This window comes from Carcharodon carcharias, chromosome 32 (genome assembly GCF_017639515.1).
Source record: "Carcharodon carcharias isolate sCarCar2 chromosome 32, sCarCar2.pri, whole genome shotgun sequence".
NCBI lineage: Eukaryota > Metazoa > Chordata > Chondrichthyes > Lamniformes > Lamnidae > Carcharodon > Carcharodon carcharias.
Window position 1 is genome coordinate 16,368,694 of NC_054498.1, and position 20,935 is coordinate 16,389,628.

At 44.2% G+C, this 20,935-nt stretch overlaps 1 protein-coding gene across 5 annotated transcripts in view; it reads right to left on the reverse strand.

Moving 5' to 3' along the window:
* The window catches only part of cd276 (CD276 molecule), a 518,869-nt gene that overhangs the window by 58,493 nt on the left and 439,441 nt on the right, over positions 1–20,935 (reverse strand). For all 5 annotated transcript variants that reach the window (XM_041178516.1, XM_041178515.1, XM_041178513.1 and 2 more), the window contains one exon: positions 16,241–16,276. In XM_041178516.1, coding sequence (XP_041034450.1) covers positions 16,241–16,276 — 36 coding nt within the window. The remainder of the gene's footprint in view (positions 1–16,240; positions 16,277–20,935) is intronic.

Genomic DNA, 20,935 nt, shown 5'->3' on the forward strand with positions numbered 1-20,935 from the left:
GAACTCAATTCATTCCAGAGAGGGGGATAGAGAAAGAATTTGAGTGAAGATGACACTGGGTCCCAGCAAAGTAAGGCACGTTTTTTTTTAAGGTCAATCTCCGCTTTGGTCCACAGGAGAACCCCACCTGTCAGTCAAGCCCTTGGGCTAAGAGTTCATTTGGAGCAAGTACACAAGGGCCAGGATTTTCCTGCCCCACCGCGGGGGGGGGGCTCACAGCAGGCCAGCCGAAAGTCTACTAAATTTCAGTGGGACCGTAAGATTCCTGCCCTGGGAGTTTTGACTCTGGCCAATAAAACTAAAAAGAAACTGAAATCTGATGAAAATCTTTGTTAATCTAAGAGGGCCATTGCTTGAGTGAAAAGCAGAGCAGCAGGGCAAAGAAAATGGAATAGTTATTTCAGTGGCCCCTTTGCTACACCACTAATTGGCAAACAGTCAACATATGTGGCATCCAGACAACATTATAAACATTCACTCTGCAGTAATAAGTGTGGTATTTATGTATTCAGGGTATCATTAGAACTGGGTTGAAACAGATCTCTTGTTTTATTTTCCCATCTGGTTTCAATACATCATATACAGTGAAGGGAATTATTAAAGTCACCAATTGTACTTCAGGTACACTACATGCTCATTATATTCCTTAACACAATTTTGCTTTCTAATGTCCATAAGGTGCGTACCAGTTCACAGAATCATGGAATCTCACAGTGCAGAAGAGGCCCTTCGGCCCATCGAGTCTGCACCCGACAGTTGAGTTGACAATGTATCCCCCCCTCCACAGTATTACACCTGCTGACTTTCCCGAATGTAGTGCGCGACCCACAAACTCTCAAAAGGCTAAGTAACATAGGAACAAGAGGCCCTCGAGCTTGTTCTAGTATTCAATTAAATCATGATTGATCACTCCATAACCTTTGCTCCATAACCCGTAATGCTCTTGCCAAAAAAAATTTCAATTTTTCGAACGACTTCCAGACTCAACAGCAGTTTGTGGGCGAGACTTCCAGATTTCTACTACCCTTTGTGAGAAAACGTGCTTCCTGACATCACCTCTGAATTATTTGATCATCTTCTTCCCAGAAGGTTAGTGCCATGGAGCTCCATGTCTTGTCTGTCCTGTGAAGCCCTTATGCATCCCGCATCCAGCCCATTATATCCACCATCCATTTCCTGCTTCCCTCTCCTTTCACCCACCCTGCACAGCCTGGCTTGAATTTTAAGGTAATGCCCCTTTGTTCTGAACTCTCCACACCAGAGAAAATAGTTTCCCTCTACCCCCATCAACCTCTTTCGATTATTCAAAAGAGATTTCTCCAGATTTCAGGAAATGTCATGATAAAATGGAACCTCTGTTGGCAAGCTGCAGATTAACAGATTATATTTCATAAATAAATTCTGCTGGTGCATTTATGGTCATAATGCTCATCGTACTTCACCTTCAGATTCAAAGTCCAGCAACAAGTCTATCCCCCCTCCTCTCCAGATATGTGCAGATCTCAAGGATATGGTGGTGGCATAATTGTAACATCACTCGGCTGCTAATCCAGAGGCTCGGGCTCATGCTTTGGGGGCGTGTGTTCAAATCCCACCACAGCTGATTGTGGGATATAAACTCAATTACAGAAATGAGGAGAAATGTTTCCTCTCAGAGGGTTGGAACTCTTCATCAAAAGGTGGTGGAAGCAGAGTCTCTGAATAATTTTGAGGCAGAACTAGATAGAATCTTGATTAACAGGGGGATGAAAGGGTGGGCAGGAATGTGGGGTTGAGGTAACACTTGGATCAGCCATGATCTTATTGAATGACAGAGCAGGGTCGAGGGGCCGAGTGGCCTACTCCTGCTTCTAATTTGTGTTTGTAAGTGCCTGGAAACACCAGAAAAGGCAGGGTTGACCAAAGGTCTGTTACGAATACACAAGACTGTTCCGTTATAGTTATATATGTTGATAAAGTTTCAGTCAAAGTGTATGTTACGCTAGGTTTTGGAACCACACGGTGGCTGCAAATCCCTCAGCTTCTGATTCTTTGAACTGAAGGTTGGTTAATATCATGGGTGCAAATAATACTTTATGTGCACGGGTGGCTTTTTTTGTTTAAATTAATTAAGGTAAATGGCAAATGAGCCAAAGGCAACATGAGGATTTTTTAAAAAATTCAGCGAGCGATTAGTATCTGGAATGCACTGCCGGAGCGTGTGGCACAGGAAGATTCAGTAGCCGCTTTCAAAAGAGAGTTGGCTACGCATTTGAAGAGGAATATTTTTCAGAGCTAGGGGGCAAGGATGGGAATAAGAAGTGGCACAGAGCCAGCAGGGCATGATGGGCTGAATGGCCTCCTTCTGTGCTGTAGCTGTTTCATGATTCTATGAAAGGAAAGGAGAGAATAAAGAACTTACGTTCCTCCAGTGCCTTTCATAACCACATGATATCTCAAAGCCCCTTACAGCCAATGTTTGGAGTGTAGCCACTGATGTAATGTAGGAGCCTCAGCAACAAATATGCACATGGCAAAAAGTTCACAGACAGCAAAAAGACAACGATCGGATCATCTGTTTTAGTGAGGTTAGTTGAGTGATAAATGTTGGTCAGGTCACCAAATACTCCTCCTCTTCTTCAAAACAGTGCCGTAGTAACATACCTGAGAGGGTATATGGGGCCTCGGTTTCTCATCAGAAAGATCCAAGTGGGAAAATAAAAGGTTCCTCATTCCCCCCACCCCTGACCCGGTTCGTTGGCAAATCGTCGTAAAATTGGAGTTGTACAATCGAAATCAATTCCCCATTGAGTTGATCCTTAGTGTCATTATCCATAATGTGAGACCCCCGAGATATCACTCCCCCTCCCACCCCTCCCCCCAGCACCCCCCCCTTCCCACATTTAACCACTATGCTGAAGTCCCCAGCACATTAGACGCAGAAGATATTAACCACTTGTTAGCCTTCATTCATAGGCATCGTTTAAAGGACAGAAAAGAGTCCATTTTTACCAAGAGACTTGTTTACTTGTTTATGTATCTGTAAATAATTCATTGCACTGATTTCCCTTTATAATTTTAATGTATTCATGCTATGAGCACGCCCAGTGCAGGTGACCTGACTATCTTGGCGTCAGTCTCTCTCTCTATAAGTTCCGATATGGTAACGGATTTTAGTGATGAGGATGGGCTAATAGTGCAAAAATATTTGCGTCAAACAGCAGTAGAGACTGGGATGAACAAAATAATCCAGATCCTGGTGGGTTAGTGGCTAGGATGGTAAAGACTTTGGCTGGATTATGCTATCTCCTTAGCGAATGGGATGCCGCGTGGTCCAAGCTACTGGTTACATTGACTTTGGCAAATATGGCACATCACCCCACCCACCCATCGCTGACAGGGTGCAACACGGGGCAGAGGCACACTGTGAAGGAAAAGACGGCTTGAAAAAAAGGGCAGAGAGGATAAAGCAAAACGTCACGTTTAGGTGACACTATGGCTTTGGTTTTAAAAGCCTATAGATCAAAGGAGGGAAACAAAGGGATCCATTGAATCATTGCTGTTAATAAATATAGGTGCCAGTCTACACTGGATCTCAGAACAAAACAGTTAACAGTAGAAGAGTCATGTGGACTCAAAGCGTTAATTCTGTTTCTCTCCCCACTGATGCTGTCGGACATGCTGAGATTTTCCAGCATTTCCTGTTTTTATTTATATTTATTATTATTTATATTAATTAACAGTAGGGCTGGCTTGTCATGTGCCCATAGTTAAATGCCCTCTCCCCACTAACAGACCATTGACAGTAAATTGGGAGGATCTTAGAAGCACTAAGTTCATCTTTCGATTTTTGGAAGCATTTCAATATGAATTATTCTGACTTGCACACTCATTCCAGAGTTCAATGACTTCTATTAACTGAATTTCAATTCTGTTCTGAAGCCTTTGAAATATTTAAGTCAGATTTGCGAGGTTGGCTTAATGATAAATAAAAACAATTAACTAAGCAAGTTCAAACTCACTATTGATAAAGTGGCAGTGAAAATGGTATTTGCCACTTGCTGCTTATCCAATTAATCCTGAAGCTCTCCATTCCTTCAGCTCAGGATATTTTCAATATTCAATATTCAAAAGTTCCAATTTTGCATGTAAATTGTTGCTGGTTAAAATGGATTACTCAGTCACATCTCATTGGCATGCTGAGATATCTAACTGCCTAAAAGGGCAGTTAAGCACTCTGGAGAATAAACTAATAGGACCGAGAGATGCCGTACAAACAAATGTTTGACTTCGTTAACCAACTACATAAAGGTGGAGCCAAATTGACTAAGGATTTGTTTCTCTTGTTCACATGTCTGATTGGTTCAGTGTAGACACACGTTTAGTTTTCTAGTTGGTTTATCGCTTCTGCCCTTTGATTGGTTCTGGATTGGTCTGAGATACGCAACAACTTGAATTTAAATAGTGCCTTTAATGGAGCAAAAATGTCTCAAGGAGCTTCACGGGACTACGACTCCCTTGGCGCTGCACAAATCTACAGCGTGATGAGCAGACCACTTTGCGCACTGACAAGTTGCCATCACACTTGACAGAGAGTGTATGACATACTGGGAGCATGTCGGGGATTGGAGGCAGATTAAAGGGCACCAGCAGCTCTTAAAGGGCTGATGTAAGTCAGGCTTCAAGGGGAAATGCCTCCAAATGTACAAAATGGCAGTGGTCAAATGGAAAAGCAGAAAGGTGTATTCCAATATATTCCTACAGGGAAGAGAGAAACTCCTTCCAGTCAAGAGTAGCAACAGAGTACCCTGGAGGGAGAGAACACCGTGAGTTAATGCTCTTTTACCTGCTTCCTCACAAGAATAGTATTACCCTATGGAAGCCTTTTGCTGGCTTTGTAAGGTTGCCAAGGTAAGTGCATTCACACTTTGCCTATTTTAACAATGTCTGAAAAGGCATTTTAATAGTAACTCACTGTCAGCTGAGAACATGTCACTAAGACTGAAAAGCACCAGGGCCTGAATATTCCCATCGGTGATTTGGGGGCAGGGCCCGCTCGCCGACGGGAAAATGATGCGGGATGATGTTGGGAGGAACCCCTGACATCATCCCAGCCCCTTTAATATTAGGGAAGGCGAGCCGACAGCGAAATCAGCTGTCCGCCCGCCGACCGGTCAATGGCCAACTGAGGCCATTGACAGGGTAATTAAGATAATTAAAGACCCTGCCCGTCCAACCTTAAGGCTGGCGGGTAGGCCAGGAGCCCCAGCGGGCTTCTGATAATACAAGAAACCTCATCCACTGTCAGTAATCTCCCTGAGACAGCACTTAGCCTCAGGGAGCAGCGCGCGCGTGCGTGAAACAGCGCACTTTGACAGATGGGGAATCCCTCCCCTCCGCACAGGAAGCACATAGCGCTTCCTGTCAGGCAGGCCACTGTGCGGGCCTTAATTGGCCTGCCCATTCAAAATGGCGGTGGGCCCCTTCTCGGCGGCGGAGTTCGGCTATCCGCTCGCTGCCAAGCTGGTGGGGCCCACCCGCCAACCGAGGGGCAAAATTCTGTCCTAGAAGTACTGTACACTCACACAAAGTGGCTGCTGGTCTGACTACTTGGATGGCACACTTCACTCCTCATACTCTTATAACTTTGAGGATATAACAAAGCAGAGTTGATAAAAGGGAACCGGTAGATATAGTGTATTTGGATGTCCACAAGGCATTCGACAAGGTGCCATATAAAAGGTCATTGTGCAAGTTCACGCTTTTGGGGGTAATGTATTGGCCTGGATTGAGGATTGGTTAACACACAGAGGACAGACAGTCAGGATTAATGGGTCGTTCTCAGGTTGGAAAGCTGTAACTAGTGGAGTGCCACAAGGATCAGTCCTAGGGCCTCAATTATTTACTATCTATATTTATGACTTGGGGGAGGGGGCAGAGTGCAATGTATCCAAATTTGCTGATGATACAAAAATAGGTGGGAGGGCATGTTTCCTGAGTACAGAAGGGATCTGCAAGGAGATATAGACAGGTTGAGTGAGTGGGCAAAAACTTGGCAGATGGTGTTTAATGTAGGAAAGTGTGAGGTCACTCACTTTGGTAGGAAGAATCAAAAGGCAGGCTATTATTTAAATGGACAGAGACTCCAAAAAAAGTGCAGCGCAGAGGGATCTGGGTGTTCTTGTGTATGAAACACAGAAAGTTAGCATGCAGCTGCAGCAAGTAATTAAGAAGGCAAATGGAATTTTGGCCTGTATTGCTTGGGAGTCAGAGTTTAAAAATAAGGAAGTCTTGTTACAACTGTACAGGGTGTTGGTGAGGCTGCATCTAGAGTACTGTGTACAGTTTTGGTCACTATAGTTAAGAAAGGATATACTGGCATTGGAGGCAATTTAAAAGAGATTCACTGGGCTGAATCCTGGGATGATGGAGTTGACTTATCAAGAATGGCTAAACAGGTTAGGTCTTTATTCATTAGAGTTTAGAAGAATGAGGGGTGATCTTATTGAAACGTACAAGATTCTGAGGGGACTTGACAGGGTAGATGTTAAGAAGGTGATTCCACTAGTGGGGGAATCTTGAACTAGGGGATATAGTTACAGAATAAGGGGACACTTATTTAAAACTGAGATGCAAAGGAATTTCTTCTCTCAGAGCGTAGTGAATGTCTCGAATTCTCTACCTCATTGAAAGTATTCAAAGATGAGGTAGATAGAATTTTGAAATATCGGGAGGTTGAGGGATATGAGGAGCTGACACGAAAGAGGAGTTGAGGCCTGGGGCAGATCAACCATGATCTTATTGAATGGCGGAGCAGGCTTGAGGGGCCGAATGGCCTGCTTCTGCTCCTCTTTCTTATGATGTTCCATTTCTATCTGAGGGAGTGACCTATTTGAGATCTGTAACATTATGAAAGGTGCTGGCAGAGCAGATAATTGGTGGGATTTTCCAGTCCCGCCAGCGACATGCAGTGTTGTGGCCAGGACGGGAAAACGGGTCACATTTGGCCTCTCTCCAAATTCTCCCGTCCCATCTGTGGCATTGCCCACCACTGGCGGGACCAGAAAATCCTGGCCAGTGTTCCCACTTGTAAGGATCAGCAAAAACTAGAGGCCATCTATATGTGACAGTCACCAAAAGTCAGATAAGGAATTCAGAAGGAGCTTCTTAACTTAGGCAGTAGAGAAAATGTGGAGGTTGCTACCACAGGGAGAAGTTGAGGCGAATAGTATAGATGTATTCAAGGAGAAGCTAAACAAAGGGAGGCGGTGGTGAGGTGGTATTGTCACTGGACTAATATTCCAGAGACCTAGGGTAATGCTCTGGGGACCCGGGTTCAAATCCCACCATTGCAGATTTAAAGTGAAAACATTGTCAATTGTAATTGTGGCTGTCCTGCCACAAACACATTAAAACCCATCTGGTTCACTAATGCCCTTCCTTTAGGGAAGGAAATTTGCTGTCCTTACGTGGTCTGGTGTCTCCAGACCCCCATAGAAATGTGGCTGACTCTGAAATAGCCTCGCAGGGCACTCCCTCCCCAAGGACCATTAGGGATGGGCAATAAAAGCCTAGGCAGCAACACCCCCCATCCCATGAACACCCTGAGATGGGCAGCAATGACAAGGCCCTTTAGGCCCCTCGTTTTCAAACCTTGACTGACCACCCCCACCATGCCGGGCACACCCAGGATGCCAAGGCCTGACCATCTCCACTCCTCCATGCCCCTGACCCCCCCACCGTCCTCTGCCCTGCCTTGGATCCCTCTTCCACTCCGCCGCATTGCCGACCCCACTCCAAGCCACAAAACCCCACCCCCCCCAAATTTCAGCTCCCGCGTAACTAAGTCATCCTGCCCGCCCGGTTTCTTGCTCTTGCAGGCCTACGACAGTCTGATCCCCCCCCCCACCCCCCAAGCCCCAACATTGTATATTCTAATCGGCTTGCAAGAGAAGTAGCATCAACATACATCCTCTACACCATCTCATAGGACTCAGCAACCTATGGCAGGCATGTCGAAGGCGGCAAGGGAGATGACTTTGAGCGGCACTCAGACTGCTAGTCCAATTAATGGCACAAAGTTCTGAAGAAGAAAACATTTGGTCATTTACTTATCCCGAGAAAGTACGATTATTTGATAAAAGACGTACAGCTTGTAAATAGCAAATGCCTGTGCTCTATTCATTACTGAGATGTTCTTAAGTCCCAATTATATCAGTATCATGTAATGCGGAAGAGTGGACCGCGTTTGTGGTTGTCGTGTCTTGCTCCCCACTGTAAATTGAGGGGTACATTCGACAAAACGACAGCCTCGAAGAAAGCAAAGTTAGATGTCCATTCAGAATCGTGGGCATCTAGGTTCAGAGATCTGTGGAGCGCACTCGAAGCTGCCAAGAGAGGTCACGGGGCCTCTATTCTGACCTGTTAGGTGTCCCTGACGGTGAAGTTTAACTGTTTGAAGAAAATTGAGTTTGCCATGCTTTCAGCATTTACGTCCAAATACCTGTGTGAACAAGTATTTTCACACCTGGGGCAGAATTTTACGGCAGCGGGATTTTACGTTCCCGCTGAAGTCAACGGGGTTTGCAATGGCTCGCTGCATTTTACAGACCCGTCCCTGCCAAAACAGGGCCATAAAATTCAGCCCGTGAGGTCAGTCCTCTGTCCCTCTCGGGGCAGGTTAACCGCTGATCATCCAGAAGCCTGTGTGCAGCTTAAAATATCCAAATACATGCTGGACATCGGGGGCTGGGGGGTGGCGGGGAAAGCAAGAGAAAGCAAGGGCAAGGATCACACGCAACTGGTAAGATCTGCATTTTCATTTCATTTCAAATGAAGCTTCTTAAGCATTTTAAACACCTTATTTACTTTACTTACAACAATAGTTTAATTACAAAGAGAGACCTTATAAATGTTAAAATGTGTTACTGGCATGCGAAACCTTAAATTAGATTGAATAAATGAAGACTTGGCACGCCGCTTCTGAAAGGTTGCAGGTCCCTGCCTTATAAGAATGGAGTGCCAATGCAATAGGTGCAGTGACAATAATGTAGTCAGTGGCCTCTATCCAAGTACATGGCTAATATAACCCTTTCGTATTTTTATCTCCTTATCACCGTCTGCTTGGCATGCGGCTTGGTGAATAGCGCTCTCAACTCGAAGACTGAATGTTGTGGGTTCAAGTCCCCTTCAGAGACTTGAGCATGTAATCTAGGCTGACACTTCAGTGTAGACTTGAAAGAGCGCTACACTGCTGGGATTGTCATCCTTCCAAAGCCCAGTTTCCCTTGCCAGTGACGCCCACATCCCATGAATAAATAAAAAGTGTGGAGGAGCAAATGGAGGTGAAATTGGGTGCATTGCAATCTGCTGGCCAAAGGGTAACTCATGAGTTCTTTCAACTGCTCAGCCCAGGGACTGAGGCTACGTAAATGATGCACACGAACATAGTTTGGTAGCTCAGTGTCAGTTTTTCATGCAGCCAGCAGCTTGTAGATCAAAGACAAGTATGGATGATTCTAGAAGCCACTATTGCTGCCTGACCAAGCTGCAGAAAACCACTTGCACAGGGACTTCGACAGTGAAAACCCCTTCGCCAAGGTTTGAGCTCTGGAATAGCTTCCATCATGAATACTGTCACTGGGGCTCTCAAGGCCTTGGATTCCAATTTACAACAGTCTGTCTTGTCTGGGTTCACTATGCCAGATAACTAAGTAGTGCAAGGCTTCAACAGCTCATTGCTCTCACTGATCATTATTCCTTTCATTTTCTACCTTTCCTCTGTAAGAAGAGCAGCGGCCTTGGTAAGTAGGACCTGGTGAGTATTTTTTCTGTCCTTAATATTCTCCAAACTAGAGGAAGTAAAAGTAAAGGGAGTAATTGAGGGGTAAGCAGTGACAGGGCAGCTCGGCCAAGTGGAATGCTCCTCCTGTGTGATGTGGGAAGTCAGGGACACTTCCAGTGCCCAGGTCAGTCACGTGTGCAGGATGCGCCTCCAGCTGCCGCTACTCAAAATCCATGTTTCGGAGCTGGAGCTGCAGCTGGAGTCACAGTGGAGCATCCGCAAGGATGAGATCTTCATGGATAGCACGTACAGTGAGGTGGTCACACTGCAGGTAAAAAGTGCACAGGCAGAGAGAGAATGGGTGACCACCAGACAGAGTAAAAGCACTAGGCAGGTAGTGCAGGAGTCCCCTGGGTCCATCTCCCTCTCTAACAGGTTTTTTGTTTTGGATACTATTAGGGGAGATGGTTTCTCAGGGGAAAGCAGTGAGAGCCAAGTCAGTGACATCACGAGTGGCACAGCTGCACGGGGGGGTTGGTGGGGGAGAGAAAAAAAAGTGTGGGAGAGCAATAGTGATAGGTGATTCTATCGTAAGGGGAACAGATAAACTTTTCTGCAGCCTCAGATGTGACACCAGGATGGTATATTGCCTCCCTCATGCCAAGGGTCAGGGATGTCACTGAGTGGCTGCAGGACATTCTGAAGGGGGAGGGTGAACAGCCTGGTCCTTGTAGTTTTATTTTGGATGGTTGGATTGCAACTTCTTTAAGCCAGTCCAACTTGTCCAATAAGACTGTGACTCCAGTTCCCGTGTCCACTTTAAATTCTGCTCTGTATCCTTTGACTTCCAGTTCGACAGACTAGGACTTATCGGGATATTTTATTTCTCCCAGGAAAACTACAGCTTCCATAGCATAATTCCTGATTTAACGGACTTTAAAGTTGTTAGAACCTTGCTCCAGATTTCTTTCTTTAGTAGTTTGGACCTGCAGAATTGTTGAAAATGTCCTGTCTTGCCACAGAGAATGCATTCAGCTCCCCCTGCTGAGCAATCTTCTCAGTGATGCAGTTTGTTTAGGTACCACATTGGGAGTATTTTGAAGTGGATGAAATGGTCCTTTCTATTCCTGCAGCTGTTTTGGTGGGCTTTGTGGTGGACAGGGCTCCCAACTTTCAGCCTACATAATGGATCAACACCACCCCCCCCCCGCCCCCAGAGTCTCAGAGTCTCCCCAAAACATGCCCCAGTTCTGTTTCCGCAGCTCCTTCTGCCTTGCATACTATACAGCCTTTTCTAAAGTTAAATCATCTTTAGTTTGTAAGAAGTCTGGTAGTATCTCATCAAGCATGCTGACTACTATACCATCACGGATTTACTCGTTTGAAGCCTCTATAGCTGCAATTACTGGCTAGTCTGTAGAGGTCATTGATAAATGAATTAATGGATTCACACAGCCTCTGGCTTCTTTGTTTGAATCTTGCCAGCTCTTAGGCTGAAGGAGGTATAAAACACCCTCAGAACCTCCTTGCAGGATGCCGAGGTCTCCTCGACTCCATGCCACATCAGGACATTGTCTGCTATGGGCCCAATGGCCTACAGAAAGGTACTGATCTGGTGCTTTTGTGCCTTCTCCTGAAAGCCTTAAGCTGTTTGTTACCTTTCAAACTGGTACCTCCAGAGCTCCCGTCATTGCCCCGGCTGCAGACCCTCGATGTGTTTCAAGGGCTATGGAAGGGATAGTGAATGTTCAATCGACGCAGACATTTGCCCTGGTTCACCTTCTGCCACCGACCAAGGTTTGTCTCATTTTCTCTTCCTTCTTCCTTGTGAAGTCGAACTTCTGCTTTTAAATTGATGTTTCAAGGTTTTCTCCGGTGGATTTCAAACCTGTGGCATCAGCTATTTTTAAACTGCTTCGTCCAGTGCTGCTACTGCAGATTGGGTCACTGTCCTATGCTTTGTGTTGGTTTTGGGCTGAGTGAGGTTTCTCTAACACTGAGTGACTTAGACATAGGCTGTATTGAGCTTTTTTTTGACTATTTACAACCAAGTCCACGTGGTAAGAAACACTACTGTTTACGCAGACTGTTCTGCGAGCTGCTCCTTCAAGTCTCTTGGTCATCTGAACTGATGCCATGCTTATATCATTATTAACGTCATTGTCTAATTAGCATAAACATTAACCCTTTACACTACATACTGCACCCCCGGCATTAACACATTCAGACTCCCCTGAAAACATTTCTCTTTGACCAAGATTTAGGGCACAGCTCCAAACATCTGTTTTTGCTTGGCATCTACTTTCTTGATTATGCCTTGGTCAACACAATGTGATGTTTTTCTACATTAAAGACACGTATACATAATGCTGCTACTGTTGCTTCTTATTAATGGTGAATAATCTTATTGACCATATTGATCAATGAGAAGCACTCTATGGGTAGTCCCCCTTTCGAAGAACCTTTCTGGCAGCTGTTCTCTTTGTGTCCTGCCAATCTATTTAGCTTTCAAATAATATTGGATGGATTTTATCCTAACTGCATCTGGCCATGTAGTTTGTAGATATGTGACCATGCATGCAGCCAATTGTCTTGCACTTTAATGAGCCCTATGTGCATCAGGGCACCTGTGGTTTTTGGCACCATGTAGCTTTTAGTGCCATCCCTGTAATTAAAGTTAAAGTTGGATATGATCTATTTGCACTGTGTGCAAGAAATGGGGTCTTTAAAATTAGATATTTTCTGCATTTTATGGGATTAGCTAAGCAGCATTGATTCTCTCTCTGGAAAAAAGATTTCTAAACACTTTGGTCTCTAAATAGTCTTAGTTCAGGCTGCCATGTTGACACCTAAACTATTAGGATGGTGTCTTGAGCACCCCCTTATCATTGCAATCGTTTAAAATTGACAAGATATGACCCTCAGCAAAATGTAAACTAAAAAGCTGACCTTGAGCAGGGTGACGCACAAGACAGGTGGTGACCACTCTGACGTTTTGAGTACCTGTCCTGTGTCCATTGGTTGGTGGTAAGCGGCTGAGTTGCTGGTGAGGTGGCAGTGCTCACTGGGCAGCTGCCTTCTTCAGATAGGAGATGGACCAGAGGAGGAGGAGGACAATGAAGATCGAGAGATCGAGGGAAGAGTTTCCTAACACTTCTATTAGAGAGCAGAATGCTGTTATCACAGCTTTTATGGGTTGGATACTTTTTCTATCTAATTCGTTAATATATCGTATCTAAACTGTTGTTTCTTAATAAACCATCTTAAAATTACTTATGACTAGTCGACTGCCTATTTAGGTATCTGTGGACGGAAAATCTTACCAATGTCCCAAAGAGGAATTTACATTAAGTGCTTTATATTGTGGAACTAATGTTCCATTCTCCTACCCTGTCAGCCTTTGGCTTAATGAGGATCGAAAATCTATAAAAAGGATACGTTTTGCATTGCTTGTCTGCTCCCATATGGAGTTGTCACTTGTTAATCACTGCAAGCCCTTAACTGACCATGACTGTTGAAGGCACTTGCTATAGCTGTTAGCTTTCCTTTAACAAGAGGCTCACATTTTAGTGAGGGCATCACGTTAGTTCTCAAAAGTCTACATTACAAAACTGGCAGAGATAAAAAAAAATTCAATGAGAAACACTGAGTCATTATAAGGCAATGATCAACTGGGGATCAGGTTTTATGGCAGTTATCGACTAAGATATTTTCTACTCCTCTGCTGTAGGCCAACATTCAATAAAGTGCCAGGTTTTCTTGACTAAAAACATATCATCCTTTTTTCTTTGATTCATTCAGAGGATGTGGCGGGCAATGCTGGAAAGGCCAGCATCTAATGCCCATTTCTATACAACTGAGGGCAATTACAAGTCAATCACAATGCTGTGGGTCTGGAGTCACATATAGGCCAGACCAGGTAAGGATGGCAGATTTCCTCTCCCGTAGGGCATGTGTCAACCAGATGGGTTTTTTTAATGGCAATCCAGAAGCTCCATCGGTCACTATTTCTGATACTAGCATGTTGGTCCAGATTTATTTAATTAACTTAATTTAAGTTCCTCAGCTGTCATGGTAAGATTTGAATTCATGTCCCTGGGTTACTTGCGTCGTGAAGTAACCACTGTGCTACCAATAGGTTATAAAATGTCAGGCTTTATAAACAAACTTTGGTAGTACACAACTTGAATATTGCTGCAAAAGTGGACTTGTTGCCAAAGCTGTTCATCTTGCACTCATCAGGGCAAACACAAGAATGCCAAATTTCAAACTGTGCTTCCTTCATGGCAATGTTTCAGCTGTTTCAGATCAACTTGCCATCCAATCAGCACCCTTTTCTCCTGTAGTGTTAATAGTTGTGATCGTTTGAAATTTGGCATTCTTGTGTTTGTCCTGATGCATGCAAGACAACAAACTTCAGCAACATGTCTCTCTTTTTAGCAAGATACAATTTTGTGACGTATGGTAAATAGTCATTTGGTAGTACAGAACTTGAGTATTGCTGAAAAAAGAAGCATGCTGCTAAGCTTTTCATCTTGCACTCATGAGGACAATTCGCAAGAATACCATATAAGGGGAAAACAACAATTTATACTGTATGTGAAGAGAGGGCTGATTGATTGGCAAGGGGCATTACCATGGAAAATTCAAAATTTAAACCAGGTGGCTTGAACCTGATTGGTCAAGGCATTGCCCTGAGGAACGAGTCAGTGAATGACTATCACTTATTTTGTTTACCTGAAACATGCGCAGTGTCTCTTTTTTCAGCAATAAACATGAATGGTCTTAAACAAGTCCAGCTCCTTTTCCAACCATTGCATCATTTGTTTTCAATTTCTTTTTGCTTTGCTTAACTCCCTACTTTGGGTCACAAATTCACATATCTGAATAAATTCCTCTGTGTTATTCTAGTGAATTCACAAAGGCATACTTCTAGAATGTTTAGAAGGGCATTAGTGTATAGCAACAGGAGGAAATCTGTTCCTGTTAAATTTATGATCCTAAACATTGAAGTCAGCAGGAAGACTTGCTCCTCTTATATAACTAGCAGCATAAGATTATTATTTTTTTATTCATTCATGGCCCAGCATTTATTGCCCATCCCTAGTTGCCCTTGAGAAGATGGTGGTGAGCTGCCTTCTTGAACCACTGCAGTCCATGTGGTGTAGGTACACCCCCACAGTGCTGTTAGAGAGGGAGTTCCAGGATTTTGACCCAGCGACAGTGAAGGAACAGCAAAATACTTCTGAGTTTGCCATCGTCATTTCCAGTGCCTAGGTCAATGCCAGGTGCTCTGTTTGGTTTCATTCCTATTGACTTTCTAGTGGTTTGACACAAGGGTCAACCAGATTGCTGTGGAGTCATATGCAGGCTAGACCAGGTAAGGATTGCAGATTTCCTTCCCGAGTGGACATTAGTGAACCAGATGGATTTTTACAATCAACAACAATTTCATGGTCATCATGAGGCTTTTAATTCCAGATGTTTATTAATTGAGTTGAAACCCACCTTCTGCTGTGGTAGGATTCAAACCTGGGTCCCTAAAGCATTACCCTGAGTCTCTGGATTACTAGTCCAGTGACAATACCACTTCGTTACCGCCTCCCCAATCTGTTTCAAATTGTCGGAGGCATAAGGGACAATTTAGTGGGGATGTCAGTAACTGTGTATAATTGAGAAATAATACAGAGAATGTATCCAAGATTTCCCAAAAGGCAATTCCCCATATTGAAATAAAATCATTGCTAAACTAGAGACCCTGAATGAGTAAGATCAGGAATATAACCTCACTCTACATTAAACTAATACAGTGGATGTGAAATGCTTTGACATACCTCAAAGAAATGATCAGTTGCTAAATGAATACAAGTTCTCTCTTTTCACTTTCTGAGCATTCAGTCCATGTGCTCCATTTATGACAATATTATCTTCCCTGAATATTTGTGTTTTTTTGAATTCCAACATTAGGTGTTGCCTAACAACACCTGATATCTGGCCGTTATCACACCTTTCTGTGAACAAATTGGTTGCTGCATGTCCCACATTAAAACACAGATTATATTTTAAAAATCTATGTTATTGGCTGAAAATAATTTAAGACTTACCATTGGTAGGGCAGGTTTCTTCTGACGCCAATGGAACTGATCTGAACCTGATCTGAACAGGTTCAGACCGGTTCTGACCTAAAATAGCAATATGGGTCCTATTTACACCACAGGGGCCTATCGCCTGGATCAGGCAGGTGCTTTGGACACCCAAAAATGGCACCAGCTACATGGCTGGTGTAGACATCAATCCAATTTTGGGGCCATTATCATTCAGATTTAAGTGAGGACACTCAAGATCAACCCCACTGTCCATCATTACACGTGAAAAGTGGTCACTTGGATGAGTTACCTCATGGGGTGCTGGCACCATGCAGCAGTGCCATAATTATGTAACAAAACTCACAGTTAGTACTGCTACTCATAAACATACCTGTCCTTGCTTCTGTGTCCTCTTCCTCACCGTCTCCTGCAATTAAACAGATAAGTTTTATTTACTCAATGCAAATAAACATGGATGGATGAAAATATCGACAAGCAATCAGATGGAAAACTAGCTAGCTTAGTGCATACACACCAAATTACACCAAGGTTGCTGGTGTTGTAATATACCCTTAAGGGATATCACTATGACATCACTAGAAGGGAAATGTGTCATGTGACCCAGTCTTAGTTTCACTTTTGCTTTGAACAGAGCATGCAGACACACACAGCTCTGATACCTTCAAAATTTATACCTCTATGCAACTATTCTCGTGTGCCTTGTCTCAATGAATGAACATACATGTTTATTAAATCCCTTGTCAGCGATTGATACCCTGTGTCTTGTACAGTAAATAAGCTCGAGGTATTATATCATTATAATAACATGACAGCTAGTTTTTCTGGACACCACATCAAAAGTTACTGTGCAATAATTCACATGTTCAAAGAGCAAATATATTACAGTGCTTTGTATGTCCTGGTTGTGTTGCTTAATGGTAAATATTTCATTGTTAATTCTGCAACATATGCTTCGTTTTTGAAGTTTTCAATGTAGGTCTGTGTTGTTCACTCACAGCCTTTCACCCTAATTGAAGCAGCCACTTGGCTGCACTAAACCCTGTGCAGGTTACATACAGATGCATAAAATGGCCACTTTTGGGATTATGGGTTTATCCACAAGGCAATGGAATTATCATCCTGGCCCTGATCTCTTCCAAATGTCCACCAGCAGCAGTTTAGGGTTTTGTTGCCTATTGTGAATTCAGCTGGTGAGTATCATAGAAGGTTCATGTTAAACAAACCGATTTCAGTAGCTAAACATTATTTCAGATTCAACCTTCACTGAGCTGCTATCTTTCTCTCTATCCATTATAAGAAATGTATGACTAGACCTTTCTGTTTCTGCACTTGCAGTTTCGGCTGTGTTCACGATGGCAACAGGCATAACAAATCCACGTACTGATTTATCCAGGCATGATAAGTTGAAGTGTACTAATCCAGATGGTCCATTCGCCCTCAAAATAAGAATTACCACTTTGCCTGAAACATGAGTTGTGGAGACAGCAATTGAAGGGTTAAAGTGTTTTCAGGCAAAGTTGCATGTAGGGAAAACATCTACAGTCCTCCTTTAAGTTTATTCTTTCATAGGATGTGGATGTCACAGGCCAGGCCAGCATTTGTTGCCCATCCCCAATTGAACGGAGTCATTTCAGAGTCAACCATATTACTACAGATCTGACACATGTAGGCCTGACAGGTTAAGGATGGCAGATTTACTTCCCTAAAGGGCATTAGTGAGCCTAATGGGTTTTTATGACAATCAACAATAGCTTGACGATCACCATTACTGAGACTAGTTTTTGATTCCAGATCACAAGCTGCTGAGGTGAGATTTGAACCCATATTAACAGAGTATTAGCCTGAGTGTCTTGGTTACTAGTCCAACGACATTACTACTGTGCCACTGTCTCCCCCAGGCTACAGTGACCACAATTTGCATAGGAGCAAGAGACAGGAACAGATCTTGTCACAAGCTAACAGTCATTGCGTGGATCTAGGTACTTCATGAAGCTGTGCATACACCAAAACACATGGTCTCCGGTGAAAGCGTATCTGAAGAGCCACCAGGTGCCTTTTGACAACATGTAAAGAGACTTAAAGGTAGAAAAGACATGGAAGGTGCCAAATTTCTTTTCCTTTTATTCCTAGCTTTCCTAGCTGCCAAACGCAACAACCAAAAAAAGTAAGTGTTAAGTTTTGCCTCATCTAAACTTAAATGTATAACCCAACTTGTAAGCAAAATGTAAGTAAGCTGCGGAAGGTGAATGACCATGACACAAAGGAGTGCATGGGAATAACTGTGTCTGAGTTTTGCTATTGTGTTTTCCTCTCTGTGATGTAACAAAGGGAATTTCATGTTTTTCTCCTTTTTGTGGGGAGCTGTTATAGTCACATCATATGCCTGTGAAACCTACTATGAGGGTGGACACTTTACTTTTTCAAAGGAGCATAAAATGTGGACAATTTACCTTGACAAAATGGATTCCAGAGTGTCAGGTGACTTCAGGAGACAAAGGTTAACTCAGGGTTGAACATGCCTCTGGAAAGTCATTAAAATGTAAAGATCCTTGAGGAGGACCTTCCATTGAAGAGATATCAGGATGCGAAGATCACTTGGGAAATCTACAATTATTATTGTTTGGATATTTATGGAAACTCAGTATACAATGGTTGCCCCAGAATTGGTGTCTGTAAATTTGAAATCTCACAAAGAGGGATGTAAAGGAACTACTTTATTATAATCAGGTGTGAATTGTGTCATTTATTCCTCATTATGTCATTTATTCCTCATTATGTGAAAATTGTATCTGCCATAAACCCATTGTATGGCAACGGAAAACAGCAATGCTGTTGTCACATGACAGAAACTGGCTTGAGATAGCAAATATCTTATTTATTCTAAGTGCACCCCAGGGAGGAGATATGAAGGCCAATGGAAAGCCATCTCACCCAGCACGAGAGAGGACCCTGCCTGAAAAATCCATAATAGCCAGAAAATGAGGCTAATTCATTTTACCTGTAAGATGATGGGCCAAATCCTCTGTTACTATTTACTTACTTTCACCAGAGTTCCACATTTCTCACCCAGTCTTTCAAACTGGGAACCTGAGAATTGTGGACCATACCTCCTCCTGGACTCCTTCCATCACAGTGCAGGAGTGGGGGTCAATGGTAGTCGGGGGGTGGGGAGTGCGCAGGAAGTCAAAGGTGAGGTTTAGTCAGGAGATCGGGGGATACTGGGGTTTCTGAGTGTGGATGGGTCAGGGGTATATTCGGGGAGTCCAATAGAGAGTCGACTGGGGTGGGGGGGGGATGGTGGTTGAGCAGTATATTCCAGGAAACGGAACTGGTTTTAATCCTTCTAACTTTTCCTGGGTAACGACTCTGCTAAGTAAGTCTAACTCAGAGGGCAGAACATTCCCGTCGGCAATTTGGGGGCGGGGCCCACTCGCCAACAGGAAGATGACGCAGGATGATGTCGGGAGGAACCCCCAACATCATCCCGGCCCCTTTAAATATTGAGGAAGGTGGGCGGACAGAGAAATCTGCTGTCCGCCTGCCAACCTGTCAATGGCCAATTGAGGCCATTCACAGGGTAATTAAGCTTGTGAAAGGCCCTGCCTGCCCAACCTTAAGGCTGGCGGGCAGGCCAGGAGCTCCAGCGGGCTCTTGATAGTACATCAAACCTCATCCACTGGCGGGATGAGGTATCATGTCCGTTTTTAAAAACTTCAATAAAGTTTCTGTGCTTCTTATTAACGTGTCCCATCTTGTGTGACATTGTCACATGAGGGGGACATGTTAATATTTTTAACATTTTTCTATTTTTAAAGATTTTTATATTGTCAGTAATCTCCCTGAGACAGCACTTAGTCTTAGGGAGATGTGCGCTAAGCGCGTGAAACAGCGCACTTTGACAGGTGGGGAATCCCTCCACCCCCCACCCCCCCCCCCCCACCCCCGCACAGGGAGCACATAGCACTTCCTGTTGGGCAGGCCGCTGGGTCGGCCTTAATTGGCCTGCCCATTCAAAATGGCGGCGGGCCCCATTTCGGCGGCAGAGTTCAGCTGCCCACCAGCCGCCGCCCCCCCCCCCACCCACCGGCCCATCAAGGTAAAAATTCTGGCCAGAGTTTCTGAGGGGTCCAGTGCAGGGTAATTGCCTGACAGAAGTTGAAACCTCCAGGGCAATTCCCATGTAGTCAGCGCATGGGGCCTGCAAGGGAGTCCCCCAGCACATCTGGGGTATCTCCATGGTAACCACCATCCAAAGACCGGAAGATCCGGGCCAATATTTCTTCACTACAGAGGCTACCACAGCTTCGACTGAAAAGCCATAAACGTGGATTGTCATTCTGAGTTCATCACCAGAAACCTCTGCCCTTCATTTCTTCTTCTTCAGTGAAAGCAACACTTTCAATGACCTTCTTAGAGAAATGGAGTAATAATGACTTTTGGGACTTTAAGTGATCTTAGTGCATGTTACACTGTTGAAAAACGTGTGTGTGTGCCTGTGTGCATGTGTGCGCGTGTGCTCGTGTGTGTGCCTGTGTGTGTGTGTGTGTGTGTGTGCCTGTGTGTGGCGTGTGTGTGCCTGTGTGTGTGCCAGTGTGTGCATGCACGTGTGTGTGCCTGTGTGTGTGTGTGTGTGTGTGTGTGTGCCTGTGTGTGTGCCTGTGTGTGTGTGTGTGTGTGTGTGCGTGTGTGTGCACTCGTGTGTGCCAGTGTGTGCATGCGCTTGTGTGTGTATGCACGTGTGTGTGTGTGTGTGTGTGTGTGCCTGTGTGTGTGCACGCGTGTTGTCTGTGTATGCATGTGCATGTGTGTGTGTGCGTCTGTCTATGTGTGTGTGTGTGCACGTGTGAGGAGTGGATGTTTGTTGCGTATGTTTTTGGGTGCTCTGAAAAATAAATGTTTATCCTTTCTTTTGATTTAAACTTACCAGAAAGCCTGCATTGTATCTGTTCTTAAAAGCCAGAGAACTCAAAGGGTTAAAACACTTCTCTAAAATACATCTTGTTGCTGTCAATGGAGAGGTGGGAAAAAGGGACAAATTATCCCACAGCTCCCTTCTGTCCATAAC